Below are 14,095 nucleotides of genomic sequence, written 5' to 3'. Positions count from 1 at the left end.
GGGGACCCCCTGGGGTCCTGTTTAAACCCAGTCCAGGTCCCGTGAGATGGCAGAGACAGCAAACAGGAGCAGAGCCTAGGCAGCACGATTCTTCAAGCACGGAGCCAGGGGACACGGGTCATCCACCAGACACATGCTCTCACCTCCATCTAGAACACTTCCTAGATGCTAGAAATGGCTGATCCTGTCAGCTTTCAAGCTGCCAGCTGACAGAATCTCGGATTCACTGTTGCTGAGTCCACTATGTGTCAGGCACTGTCTAGACCTGTGAGCAAGATGGCCCTGCCCATCCCATGTGGAGCAGCACCTGGCCCTTCCCTGTTCTCAAACACAGTGACGTTGCTTATCTCTGATGCCTTTTTATGGCCTATTTCCCACAGGAGAATAACCTCCAGGGAAACGGGGACCTCAGCTGTCTCGCCAGTGATGCCCAAGAACTCAGTGGAGAAAAAAAATCTGGTAGGCCGCCCAATCAGGACTGATAAATAAATGGACGCAGAGATCAGAGGCAGGACAGACACAAGACTTCAGTGCGGCAGGGGAATATGAAACACACGGACACACGCTCGGGACGATTGCCTCCTCAGTGTCCTTCAAGCCAACTCTGAGCTGTTCTTTCTTTGGCCATTTACTTTCCCAATAGCCCCCGGGCTGAGGTCGTTCTTGCTCTGAAACATACCTAGATAATAGTTGAGGATGTCTTGATCCCTACATTTCTTGTGTTGGCATAAAGCTGGCCTTCTTTTGGGGACTTAATTTTGGAGACAGTCTCTCTATGTAGCCCTGGACATTCTGGAACTCACTGTGTAGACCAGGCTGGCCTCGAACTCAAAGAGGTTTGCCTGCCTCTGCCCCTGGAGTGCTGGGATTTAAGGCATGTGCCGCCATGTCAGGCTTGCTTTCTTTCTTAATGTGTATCTGTGTATGTGTATATCACTGGGGTGCCCCCACAGGCCGGAAGAGAATGTTCTCTTAGAGCTGGAGTAACAGGAGGTTGTGAGCCACAAACATGGGTGCTGGGGACCAAATTCAGGTTCTCTGGAAGAGCAGCAAACGCTGTTAACTGCCGAGCCAAGTCTCCAGCCCGCGTTTTGAGCTTTTTTTTTTTTTTTTTTTTTTTTTTTTTTGGTGAATAGGTACTTGCCAATCTTAAAAAAAAAAAAAAAGAGATACGTTCGAGGGCAGGCAAGATAGCTCAGAGGGTAAGGGCTTTTGCTAACAAGCCCGCCGACTTAAATCCCCCAAATCCAAATGGCGGAAGAAGAGAAGTGATTCCCGCAGGATGTTCTTTGACTTCCAAACACAGGCTGTGCCTCACACCTACCTCTCCTAAAAAAAGAAAAAGTGAAACTACTTTTTAAAACTCCGGGGAGGTCAAAGCTCCAGAAACTGGATCTTCTTTTCTGCCTCGCCCTTCCCCACCCCCCACCCTGGCCCCGCTCAAGTCCCGCCCCTCACCCACGCTCCGGCGGGCGTAGGGAAACCCTGTTTCTTCCTCCAGCCAAGTTAATGTTCGGCCTCTACAGCTTCCATCTGGAGGGCCCCACGCTGGGCAGACAGGGAGGGGACCAGGCTGCCCTCCTACCTCCTCTTGGCCCCGCCCCTAGATCAGGCGCCGCCCCTTTCCCGAGGACGTGTACCCAGCTCGGCCCGCGCCCTTCCCGGGGGGCTCGCATCCCCGAGGACCCCGCCCCTTCCCGAGGGCCCCTTCCTTCCCCACGCCCCGGGCCCCGCTCCCGACCCAGGCCGCCCTTCTTCCTCGAGGGCTCCGCCCCGGCCGGTCCCGCCTCCTTCGCCGGGAACCCCGCCCCGCTCCTCTCAGGCCACGCCTTCCCTCCCCGAGAAGGCCCCTGCGCGCTGCCCCCGGCGCCCCGCGGCTTGACCGCTGTAGGCTGTGGGCCGGGGCATCGACAGTCGATCGCCGGGCGGGTGGCCCCGACAGAGCAGCTTCCTGTGCTTGGGCCAGCTCCAGGCAGCACCCGGCAGGCGGCGGCGCTGCGGACAGTAGTCTCCCAGGCTTTGGCGGTCGGTGGACCGCAGTAGCACCAGAAATAAATACAGCTTCTGGTCCAGGCGGTGCGGGATAGGTCATTTCGGGAGAGTCCGATGGGGACTGGGAGCTCAGGCTTCCCCAATCCCCACCTCCCTCTTCCCAAGGACCCGAGCACCTACCTCTCTCCAACCGCCAGACTCAGCCCTCACCACCGGGACAGAGGAAAATTCACAAGTGGGCAGTCTCGGTGAAGAGCATGCCCAGTCCTCTAGACTCAGTGTTTGGCTAATACCTGTCTAGGTGAGAGGGGGAGGTCTGAAAGCCCATAGTCCCCCTGGGCCTGCCGCTTTTAGCAGGAGGCTTCCAAAGCGGGAGGCTTCCGCTGGCAGAGGGGATTGGGGATTGGTCTTGGGTGGGACGAGTCACCATCAGGGTCTTCAAGTCTTCAAGTTCCCCCAAGATACGATCACCAGCCCCTGAGGCCCAGGGCCTGGAGGAAGGGGGGGCCAAGTGCTGGAAAGCCAGCTACTCCTGAGAGGACCCCCCCCCACACACACACACTCTACCAGACGCCTCCAGCCTCTAGTCCCACAAGCCTTCCCGTGTGCTTGCGAGGACCCACATCTCAAAGTCTTTCTCTGTTTGCATAGTCCCGAGCACAAAGGAGGCTGAAGAGTAGGAACACAACATGATGCCTCCCTTCACCACCGCTCTCAATCATGAAACATTCTCCATCTGCTGCGTGGTGGTGTCACACGCTTTTCATCTCAGCACTTGGGAGGCAGGGGCAGGCACATCTTTCTGAGTTCGAGGCCAGCCTGGTCTAAAGAGTGAGTTCCAGGACAGCCAGGGCTACACAGAGAAACCCTGTCTCAAAAAAACGCAAAAAACAAATACCTGTTCTAACTCACTCTTTTGGCTGAAGAAGAAACAGGTTTGGAGAGGGATAGCAAAGGGCGAGGCAAGTCTGTGTGCCCTTGCCCTGTTTGAAGCATGGTGCTTGGGGCTCTGAGCCCAGAAAGCTCCCTGACATGGTGCTCCTCAAGAATGTCCAGGCCTGGCTCCTTTTCCCACACTGCCAGTTTGGGATATTTAACCCCTAGTGACTCACACAGGCCTCAGAGGAGAGTGGGCAGCTGTTTTGAGTCCCCAGAGTCCAGCACAGGCCCTGACTTGTCCCCCCCCCCCCAATTGTGCAGCCATATGTAAGGATTTCTTTTCTCTCCTTGGACAGTCTCCCTCTACCAATCCCTTTTCATTCCCCTTCTCAGCCTCTCCCTCCAGGATGGCTCCTTCCCATCAGCACACAGGCTCTGGGCTTGCCTATCTCTGAAAGAAGGAACAGAGAGGCCTCCCTGCCCCTCTCCCTTTGCCAGCTCCCTTCCAGGCCAACATTCTTGAAGAAGTGGACTCGCTTATGTTGCCTCTTCCCCGCTGGCCCCTGACGCAATCTGGTTCCCTCCCGTACCATTCCATGGGAACCGTCCCTGAAGGTCATCACTGACCTCCTTGTTGCTAAATCTGAGGGATGCGTGGAGTCGTTATCTGACTTGACCCCACGGCTGTGGCTGACTGGACACTTACACAGTCAGAAACTCCCTCCCACTGGAGATACTTTGGGATACCTTTCCCTTGTTTGGGGGACATTGTGCACTCCTTGTTCTCTTAGCAGCTTTGGCTCCCTCATTGTGGCATTCCTGGGCATGGGGAGCCCGAGCCTAGGTTCCCAGGCCTTCAGTGTGTGTCAGAGATCCTGCTGTCTTTCAGGCTGGCCTCTGCCCCACCCCACCTGCCTCCTGAAGGCTTCCAGAGTGTGGTGACCACAGCAGCCATGCTCCCACATCATATTAGTCACGGCCTTCTTTAGAAGTACTTGCTTGGCCAGGCGGTGGTGGCACACACCTTGAATCCCAACACGTGGGAGGCAGAGCAGGCACATCTCTGTGAGTTCAAGGCCAGCCTGGTCTACAGAGCAAGTCCAGGACAGCCAAGGCTACACAGAGAAACCCTGTCTCGGGGGTGGGGGAGAAATACTTGAACAATAAATCTAGGCTTGGTTCTTTTTGTTATTATTCATTTGTATAATTTATATGGTATTTTGCATGCATGTAGGTATGTGGTCCATTGTTTGCCTGGTGCCCATAGAGGCCAGAAGATGATATTGGCTGCCTTGTAACTGGGAATGAAATCTGGACCCAGTGCTCTGAACTGTTGAGCTCTCTCTCTAGTCTAGCATCTTAAAAGAAATGTATAAAGCACAAGTGACTGGTATCCATATCTATCTATCTATCTATCTATCTATCTATCTATCTATCTATCTATCTACAGTATCTAGGGATTAAAAGTGTGTACCATCACACTTGACTTTTTTGTTGTTGTTGTTGTTGTTTGTTGTTTTTTGAGACAGAGTTTCTCTGTGCAGCACTGGCTGGCCTGGAACTCAGAGATCCACCTGCCTCTGCCTTCCAAATGCTGGGATTAAATGTGTGCACCGCCACCACCTGGCCTGTCTCTCTTTTCATATTCAAGCAACCAGAAAGACTTGTGTCTCTAGCCTCCTCTTCCGCTATCTAGACCTGGCCCAAGGGCCCATCGCTTGGTGGGTGGGGGCCTCACAATCTTGTCTTTGCCTCCATCCTCCATTCCCTCCATGATCTGTCCTAGTAGGGCAGCCAGGATTGTTCTTCCAGAGACGTGAGTGCACCCCCCATAGTCTCCTCAGCACTAAATTCACACACAATTTTAGTGCGTAGACATTCTCCACCTCCATGACCTGCTTGTTCAAACGCCATTTCCTTATGTGAGTCATTCCTGACTCCCAGCCAGGCCATTCGATTGTGTTAGTCTACCTGGTCGCTATAAGCCTTGCTCGCTTCACTGGGCTTATCAGTCATTCATGAGCCAGTCTAATCTGCAGACTTTAAGGGCCCTCCCACTCCAGGCCTCAGCAACGTTAGGAAGAACACAGCAGAGCTCTGTGCCCCTGTGAGCGCTCAGACAGGCACAACAAGAAAGTGGTGGTGGTCAGGGTAGTTTTTCCTGAGAAGCGAAAACTTGTGAAAACCTGAGGGGCTAGTGGGGAGCAGAGAGAAGCCATTCCAGGCATAGGGTACACGTGCTGAAAGGTGGGAAGAAAAAACAAAGCAATCCACAAAAGCTGGCTGGACACGGTGGCACCCGCCTTTGATCCCAGCGCTCAGGGCTCAGGTAGGAGGCAGAGGGAGGTGGATCACTGAGTTCAAGGCCAGCCTGGTCTACGCAGAGAAAGCTTCTCTCTCGCTCTCTCAAAAGGAAAAACAGCTTTGTGAGTTGTTGCTTGCTTCATATCTAATGTGGCTGGACAAGTGACATGAAGTCACTGAGGAGATTTAAGTAGAAGTGTCTCCCCTGGGGCTGTACACGGAATCAAGCAAGCCAGGAGGGGGCTGGAAATGATTCGAGGAGGCTGAATGGCTGGTGGGCTCTCTCTCAGAATGCTGGCAGGGGAACTTGGGCAGGACATGCTTGCCTGGACTAGGGGTTGAGGAAATGGGCAGGCACGGAGCACCTTTGAGGCATAGTCCTCCACGGTGAGTGGGGAAGGGCCTGTGGATGTGGAACACCATTTCTCGCTGCTGTCCAATCTGTTCTACCTGCTGCAAGGTTGGCCTCTGTCTTCCTTTGGTCTCCCATTCATCCTTTTTTTTTTTTCCCGTAGGAGCTCAGGAAGTTGAAGGTTGCTGACAAGGCTTAGTGCCGGGCATATGGGAGGAGGAGAAAGAGGAAGCTGGGTCAAAGGCCGGATGTGATGGACTTGAGAGAAAGTGACATCTGTGGTTTCCTGAGAGCCTGGAAATTCCACTGGCCCTGACTGTGTCAAGAGCAACATCCTGGGGTCTCCTCCATGATCACCCTGCCCCCCCGCCCCTCTAGGGGTTGGCCACAAAACTCCCTAACAGACCCCTCGATGAGAAGCTGACACTGTGCCCCTACCATGGCCTGACCCTCCTGTAGCCCTTGGAGGCTGGCTGGCTTACCCCGGTTGTACCTACGAAGCTTGAAGGGGTTAAGGAATCTGCTCAGAGTAACATAGCTAGGAGGAGGCAGAGTGAGGATTTGAACTGAGGTTTGACTGACATCAGAGCCTGGGCTTTTTTACTTCCTCGGCTATATTAAGCCTGTCCACCCTTCAGTTGATTGGCTCAGCAAGGGGAGGAGGCTTTGTGGGGGATTTGCTCGTGGTTGGGGTGGCTGCCCCCCTCTCATATCAAGAGATGGGAAATAGTGCTGACGTCAATTGTTGCCATGGTGATACAGCAACCCTTTCCCTGCCGTCTCCATGGAAACCTGGGGGGTCCATCTGTACTTCGATTCGCCCCCTCCTTCTAAAAGGGGGGTCCCTTCGGGAGGGGCCAGCTAATAGGTATCTGAGAGAGAAGTCAGAGAAGGCAGTGATTCAAACATCTTTTTCTGGGTCCCTTCTCATTGCTCAGGCCCAGAGAATAAGGCCTGGGATCAGGAGGTCCTGTCCTGGAGTCTCTAGCTAGCTCTACCCTTGAGTGAGGGACGAAGCACTTCCTTTCTAGCTAGGCATTCTTTTAGAAGCTGACCCTTCCCTAATTTCCTGGATTCCAGATCTGTCCCTCTTCCGTGTGGTGACAGTGGCTCTGGCTGCCTGGCTTTCTGCTGCTCCTTGAAGTCAAAAGGTCAGAGTAACAGCAATTTCAGCCTCAATTTTTCAAGGGCTAGCTGAGTCTGGCCTCCTTCCTGGAGGAGATTTTATATAGACTATGTAGATTATATAGAAATGACCTTACCAGAGCCAGAGCCTTTAATCCCAGCTCTCGGGAGGCAAAGGCAGATCGATGCGAGTTCGAGGTCAGCCTGGTCTACACAGAGAAACCCTGTCTCAAAAAAACAAAAATCAAAAAATAACCTTTACCAAAGCTTGCAGAAGGTGACATACCGTCCCACCCTCCCTTTTCCAGATATGGACAAGGATGCTCGGAGAGTCTTAGATATCAACCCAAGGTCATACAGACGGAGAATGGCAGGGGCAGGACTAGAACTCAGGATTGGGGTTGGAGCCAGAGGCTTTTCTAGGTGGAAGCAGGAAGGACCAGAATAGAATGGAAGATAGAAACAGGAGAATGGAGCCTGGCTTAGTCTGTTGTCTGCAGAACAAATGTCACACTCCTCAGCTTGGGCCTCAAGGCTTCCTGGATGTACCTTTTAACCTATCCCTGGAGTTCCTGCATTCGATATGGGATCTGAGCACGTGACACACTCCTGGCTTGAATAAAAACTTAATTCCTCATTTTGCCTTCCACCTTCCTGCCTTAATAAGCCTTTGCCCAAAACGCTCCATGTGGAATGCCCCTTTCTCCAGCTCACTGATGCTCTAGAGCTTGCTAGCTCCATGGTCTGACTAGCAAGATCCGTGCCTGAAGTCAGCCTCCCTGGAAAACCAAGTCTATAGGAGGTGGCAGGAACTGTCCATTTTTTTTTTTAGGTTGTTAAGGTTTGTTTTGTTTTGTATTTTTATGGTCTTTTTAAAGAAAAGGAAGGCTGAGAAGAGGGTGGGGCAGGAAAGGAAGTGCAGGAGATGAGAAGGAAAAGGGGGGATGGGAAGGATTCAGCATTTCAGGGCTGGAGGAGTCCACAGAGCCCAGCATTTATGGACCACCCGAGAGAGCATTTTGTGTGAAAACCAACAAGGGTTCTTTAGCTGGGTGTGGTGCCACACTGTAATCCCAGCCCCGACGAGGCAGGAGAGTGTCAAGTGCCTGGATAGCCTGTCCTGCTTAGAAAACCCGCCTTAAAAACATACAAATAAGGGGCTGGAGAGGTGGCTCAGCAGTCAAGAGCCCTGGCTGCCCTTCCAGAGGTCCTGAGTTCAAGTCCCAGCAACCACACGGGATCTGTTCTATCATGCACGTGTGCATGCAGATAAAGCTCTCATATACATAAATAAATAAATAAATAAATATAAAAATGCAAATAAGGGGCTGGAGAGATGGCTCAGCGGTTAAGAGCACTGGCTGCTTCTTCAGAGGACCCTGGTTCGATTCCCAGCACAACAGCGCAGCTCACAACCGTGTGCAACTCCAGTTCCGGGGATCCAACCCCCTCAGACATGCAGACAAAACACCAATGTATATACAATAAAAGTAAATAAATTTAAAAAATACAAATAAAAAGGGGTTGGAAAGATGGCTCAGCAGTTGTGAACACTGGCTGCTCTTCCAGAGGTCCTGGCTTTGATCCTTGGCACCCACACAGTGTCTCACTAAGACCTGTACCTCCAGTTCCAGAGGGTCTAACGACCTCTCTGGCCTCTGGACAGGGCATGCACACAGTGAGCACACATGCATGCTGGCAAAACATCGGAACATGTAAAATAAAAATAAGTCTTAAAAAAACATTTTAAAAAGGCTGGGTTGGCAGAGGGATTATTCAGCAGGTGCAAAGACATGGGATGGATTCCTAGAACTGAATAAAACCAGGCCTGTGGCACAGGCCTATGGCCAGCCTTAGCTACCTAGTGAGTCTGAAGTCAGATTGAGCTCTATCAGACCCTGTATGGCTTTTCATTTGTTTTATTAATTTTTTAATAAACCAGCTGACCAACTAAAAATTTCCTTTTTAGATGATTATGAGATTTCCCAGATGACCATGGGATTTGAAGTATTCTATAAAGGGGCTTGGACTTCACATGTGGGTCAGAGGAAAGATATTTTAATCATTTATTTTACACATCAAGGGACTAGAGATCCAACTAGACCACTGGGTTATATATCTTCACATTTAAAGAGAATTTTAAAAACCAGCAAATTATAGGGTCTGATGTAACCGCATACATCTGTGATTTACTGGGGAGGTTGAGTCAGGAAAAAATCAAAGTTAGAGGCTAGCCTAGACTACAGAGTAAGATTCTGTTACAAAAACAACCAAACAAAAATCACCATCCTTGTTACTGTAGAATAACAATAGCAATATTAGAATGTGTTCCACTTAAACGGGCTCCCTTCTTGGGAACCTTCCTATCATTACTTCTGTTTGGGGTTGGAGAGGTCAAGGCATTTAGTTTGAGGAGACAGAATAGTTAGGTGTTCCAGCATTACCCATTATTGAGGAAACTTGGGCAAATCCTTTAATTACTCATCTAGAAAATAGGTAATTAAGAAACTTGGGCCCACTGGGTGCAGTGGTGCATGCCTATAATCCCAGCACTCAGGGGCACAGAAACAGAGGCAGAGGCAGGCGGATCTCTGTGAGTTCAAGGCCAGCCTGATCTACCAGAGAGAGTCCAGGACAGCCAAGCCTCCACAGAGAAACTGTTGTGGAAGTTTTGGTTTCTTTGTATGTTATGAAAATATGCTTTTGTTTTTAATCCCAAGTGTGGGATTTTAGTTGGGCTATAATTTGTCAACACCTGTTAATTGTCACGTGTGGGGCATGATCTTTGCCAGCTGGTAATGGCTTTCCATATGCCGTGCGGAAGGGAGAGGGTCTAGGATTCTGAGAGTAGAAATATGAGGCTGAGAAAGAGACTGTGTGGGGTTAGGTGTGGCGTTCAGTGTTGGCATGTGGCGGTTTGGAGAGACAGACGGAGAGAACCGCTTCAGGGCACAGCGGCGTGGAGGAGCCTGCTGGCTGCCTCTGTCTGTGGTTGACAGTGATTGGTACAGAGCCCTCAAAGAACCCCTTGACCTTAAACTAGCTGGGAGAAGTAAAGGGTCTGAGCCCCCCTTCCCCCCCACTAACCTTTTCTCTCTCCTATTTAAGGTTGGGGGTTGGTGGAGGGGAGGTAGAGGCCTGAACACCCCAAACAGAGTTTTAAACAAGACCGCTACAGGTGGCTGGCTTTCTGCTACAAGAAACCCTGGTTCAAAAACCAAAAACCAAAACCAAAAACAACAACAAAAGAACGGTGGGCCAGGCATGGTGCTGCTCACCTTTAATCTGAACACCCAGGAAGCTGAGGAAGGTGGATCTCCTGAGTTCAGGGCCAGTGAGTTTTAGGCCAGGTCAGATAAAAAAATAAAAATAAAAATTGGCGGGGGGAGGGGCGGGAAGGATGAATTGGAGAGATGGCTTGGTTGTTGGTTGTTAAGGGCAGTTGTTCTTACAAAGCTACCACACAGTGGTTCAAAACCACCCTTAACCTTGGTTCCGGGGAATTCAACAGGCATACATTGGTGTACACACAGATACAGAAAAATAGAAATCTAAAAAAAGTATTTAAGTCATATTTTTCAGATAACTTTCTTTTCAGTCGGTAACCCCACTAGTCTTAGGAGAAACCAAAGGTCCAAACAGCTGGAGCTGACCCAGAAAGCAGGCCAAAGAACAGCAGGAAGCCAAATCTAATTCTAGCTTGGGAGAATTACATGGACTTGCTGTGGCCCAGTCTTTATTTTTCTGTGGTGTCCGCTCATCTTTCCCTCCCTTGCTCCAGGGTCCCGCAGAGAAATCAAGATTTCATTGGCGAACCCAGGCCAGCGAAGAGGAGAGCTCTGCAGCTCTGCAGGTTTAGGGGAAAGGGTGGTAGCCAACCAGAAATGCCTGGAAGAGGGTGACAACCCCCTAGAGGGACGTGGGCCGGTAAATTGAGACAGGTGGAAGGAGGAGGTGGCCCAAGGGACGGTAGAGTAGCGCAACTGACTGGGGCAGAGCAACCGATGGGCCCGATCCGACGGATAGACATACACGGCCAGCCCTTAGTGGAAAGAACAGTTTATGCTGTGCTTTATTAAAATGTGCATCATTCTTTTATTTTAAAATGTGCATCATTGTCTCGTGCTCGGCGCGTGCGACCTCAGCGTGGTGGCCCGCGGCTGGCCTCGTCCCTCCCGGCTCCTGCAGAGCTGCCGTGCGCAGGCGCACTCAGGTAGCACGGGCCCGGGGGCTCCCGCCCATGGCCAGGTAGACGTCGATGGGCACGTGCAGCAGCGTCAGACAGTGGCAGCCCGGGCAGCGTCGGAGCGGCCTGGAGAAAGCGGCAGGCGACAGGGGGCGTATAGTGTTGGGGCGCGCCCTGGGTTCTTTAGGGTAGGGCACTGGGGATGGGGCGGGGCCGAGGGGCGGGGCGTCGGCCTCACCTGACCGGGTTTTGATCCGTGGCAGCAGGCTCCGGGCTGTCCTGGGACTCGGGGGCGGAGGCAAGGCCAGGGGAGTCTCCGGCCTCAATGGGGAATCTTCGACCCTGTGGGGTCTCCTGGGCACTCATGTCCAGGCCCCGGGGCACTCTGTGCGGGAGTGGCGGTCAGGCAGCTCGAGGACCCTGGGTGCTCCCTGCCTGTGCCCGCCTCCTGTGTCGTGGCTTACCTGCCGGAGGCCGAGGCCGGTCCCAGGCTGGAAGCAACTGCCCGAGCCCTGGCCGCGGGAGGACGCTCCGGTCCAGGCGGAGCCTGGCAGGTGTCTGATGCAAGTCCCGGCCCCAGCGTCGAAGGGGAGGACTGCATTGTGACCCCGGTCTCTGCGTGCTGACCTCACACAGCCTGTTCCTCGCTAGAATTCTAGGCTGTTCCAGAGCGTTCGGGCACTCCGTGTGGGCCTGGGCCTGAAGCCAGAGGGTTCTGGCTACTGCACCTTGGTGACTGGCTTGCACTGTCCCCCAAAAGTTCGATGGGGACCTCGGAGGCGAGGGCGGCCTGCCTGGAAGCGGAGTCCACATGGAGAAGCCCCGCATCCCTGGCCTACGCGGCCACCCAGGCCCGTTCCTCAGCACTGCTGCCACTCGGTGCCTTCCTCAAGAATGACTTAACCCATGCTGGGTTAGCTGCTGGTGGTGAGGGAAAGCGGGGACACTGCCCCTGTTGTCTGAGGGTCACACAGCATTTACATCACAATTGGACAGGAGTTTAAAAATGTCTGGTCCTCTCCCTCCCCACCACCTGTGGCTGTGTCCAGACGGAGAATGTTCTAGCCCTGGAGGCAGCTGTGGATGAAGTCCTTGGGAGGAAAAGAAGCAGGCCAAGGGCGATGGTGGAGTAGAGCTGCCTCACGGAGGCAGCATGAGCTGAGAGGGTGACAAGAAGGAGGCGCTACACAGCATGGAGGACTTTCTACTCTCCAATGGGTACCAGCTGGGCAAGACCATTGGGGAAGGGACCTACTCAAAAGTCAAAGAAGCATTTTCCAAAAAACATCAAAGAAAAGTGGCAATTAAAATTATAGACAAGATGGGAGGGCCAGAAGGTGAGCTGGGCCCTTTGGAGGAAGGGTGGGCTAGCCAACATGGGTAGGCGCTTCCTTCAGAACAGTTCTTTCCTTTTAGTCAAACAAAGCAAGCCAGATTGCTGCCCTAAACAGAGGGATGTGGTAGCCGGGCTTGGTGGCGCATGCCTTTAACCCCAGCACTCAGGGAAGCAGAGACAAGTAGATTGCTGTGAGTTCTAGGCCAGCCTGGTCTACATGGTCCAGGACAGCCAAGGCTATACAGAGAAACGAGAAAAACAAAAACAAACAAACAAAAAAAAACCCGACCCCCCCCCACACATGCACACCACACACACACACACACACACACACACAAAGAATGTGGGAAATCCGGGATTCTTGCATCTTTCCAGATCCACAAGTACAGCACAAGGCAGAGGATCCTCAATTTTCCCAAGAGGTGTTGACGGGAAGACCGCAAAACTGGTGCCAAGACAGGTGGCAGAGCGACAGGAAGGCAGGGCTCCAGGAAAGAATCCTGGGATTCAATAGCATTGAAGTTCCTAAGCACCCCTTCGTCTGTAGTTTCACAGACTTCAGGGAGGAGGCTCCAAGGATGAGCTAATCATGAATAAAAGGGAGTACCTGGCTGTTGGAGACACCTGAGACTACTCAGGGAGTCAAGGAGGAACACCTGGGCATGGTGTGTGTCCAGAAGCCGGAAAGCAGGAGTCAGGAATGAGAACAGGCCTTTCTGATCTTGATAGCCCATCCTGTCTCCCCATTTTTTTTTTCCCTCAGAATTTATCCAGAGATTCCTGCCTCGGGAGCTCCAGATTGTCCGTACCCTGGACCACAAAAACATCATCCGGGTGTATGAGATGTTGGAGTCAGCAGATGGAAAAATCTACCTGGTGATGGAACTGGCTGAGGGAGGGGATGTCTTTGACTGTGTGCTCAACGGAGGGCCACTTCCCGAGACCCGGGCCAAAGCCCTCTTCCGCCAGATGGTTGAGGCTATTCGCTACTGCCATGGCTGTGGCGTGGCCCACCGGGACCTTAAGTGTGAGAACGCCTTGTTGCAGGGCTTCAACCTGAAGCTGACCGACTTTGGCTTTGCCAAGGTGCTACCCAAGACACGCAGGGAGCTAAGTCAGACCTTCTGTGGCAGCACAGCCTATGCCGCTCCTGAGGTGCTGCAGGGCATACCCCATGATAGCAAGAAAGGTGATGTCTGGAGCATGGGTGTGGTCCTGTATGTAATGCTCTGCGCAAGCCTACCTTTTGATGACACAGATATCCCCAAGATGCTGTGGCAGCAACAGAAGGGGGTATCCTTCCCCACTCATCTGGGCATCTCAACCGAATGCCAGGACCTGCTCAAGCGGCTCCTGGAACCAGATATGATACTCCGGCCTTCAATCGAAGAAGTTAGTTGGCACCCATGGCTAGCAAACACTTGATAAAAGCAATGGCAAGTCCTCCCCAATAAAGTAGGGGGAGAAAGCAAACCCAAAACCCGCTTCTAAAATGGTGATATATAGTCTACACTTTAAGTTCATTTATCCCATAGCCCCCTTCTACCTCCTCAATGTGGCCCCACGGGCCTCTTACCAAAGAGATCTTCTAGAGATCTTCCTGGAACTAAGGGCTTTATTTTAGTCTTTTCCTTTATTAATGGCTCCCAAAGGATTTTCGTATGTCATAGGTGTTTAGTTGGAGCTCATTAAGTTAGACCCTAAAATCTTCAATGGGCAGGGAGAACAGGAGAGAGCCTTGACCTGAGTACTACAACTTGCTTTCCAAAGAAAAGCAAAAGCGTTTGGAATGCAGAAATGGCCTCCTAACTCCTTGGCTTGTTGAGATGCTGGCTGGGCCTGTCCCTTTCTCAAACCAGATGCCGAGTTGAGTCTGAAAGAGGAGTGTCTCCAGGACGCAGCCTATGCTCTAGCTCCAGGG

The 14,095-nt window shown here is 52.2% G+C and overlaps 2 protein-coding genes across 2 annotated transcripts; one reads left to right on the top strand and one right to left on the bottom strand.

Moving 5' to 3' along the window:
• Nucleotides 1–10,701: 10,701 nt before the first annotated feature.
• Nucleotides 10,702–14,078, bottom strand: Fam229a (family with sequence similarity 229 member A). Its single transcript, XM_055610841.1, has 3 exons — nt 11,303–14,078; nt 11,077–11,223; nt 10,702–10,964 (listed from the first exon to the last, which is right to left on the bottom strand). The coding sequence occupies exons 1-3, from the start codon at nt 11,437–11,439 to the stop codon at nt 10,862–10,864; spliced, it is 387 nt and encodes a 128-aa protein (XP_055466816.1). The 5' UTR covers nt 11,440–14,078; the 3' UTR covers nt 10,702–10,861.
• Tssk3 (testis specific serine kinase 3) lies at nt 12,031–13,599 on the top strand. Its single transcript, XM_055610842.1, has 2 exons — nt 12,031–12,175; nt 12,938–13,599. The coding sequence occupies exons 1-2, from the start codon at nt 12,031–12,033 to the stop codon at nt 13,597–13,599; spliced, it is 807 nt and encodes a 268-aa protein (XP_055466817.1).
• Nucleotides 14,079–14,095: the final 17 nt, after the last annotated feature.

This window comes from Psammomys obesus, unplaced genomic scaffold (genome assembly GCF_907164565.1).
Source record: "Psammomys obesus unplaced genomic scaffold, mPsaObe1.curated_primary_1811, whole genome shotgun sequence".
NCBI classification, from domain to species: Eukaryota; Metazoa; Chordata; class Mammalia; order Rodentia; family Muridae; genus Psammomys; species Psammomys obesus.
The sequence above is the reverse complement of the archived record's forward strand: the minus strand, read 5'-3'. Positions and strand labels throughout refer to the sequence as shown.

Coding starts and splice junctions, on each gene's coding strand:
- Fam229a (XM_055610841.1), bottom strand. CDS start 11,439: ATGCAGTCCTCCCCTTCGACGCTGGGGCCGGGACTTGCATCAGACACC. Junction 11,224..11,302: donor CCGGCCTCGGCCTCCGGCAG/GTAAGCCACGAC, acceptor ACTCCCGCACAG/AGTGCCCCGGGGCCTGGACA. Junction 10,965..11,076: donor ACGGATCAAAACCCGGTCAG/GTGAGGCCGACG, acceptor CGCTTTCTCCAG/GCCGCTCCGACGCTGCCCGG.
- Tssk3 (XM_055610842.1), top strand. CDS start 12,031: ATGGAGGACTTTCTACTCTCCAATGGGTACCAGCTGGGCAAGACCATT. Junction 12,176..12,937: donor CAAGATGGGAGGGCCAGAAG/GTGAGCTGGGCC, acceptor TTTTTCCCTCAG/AATTTATCCAGAGATTCCTG.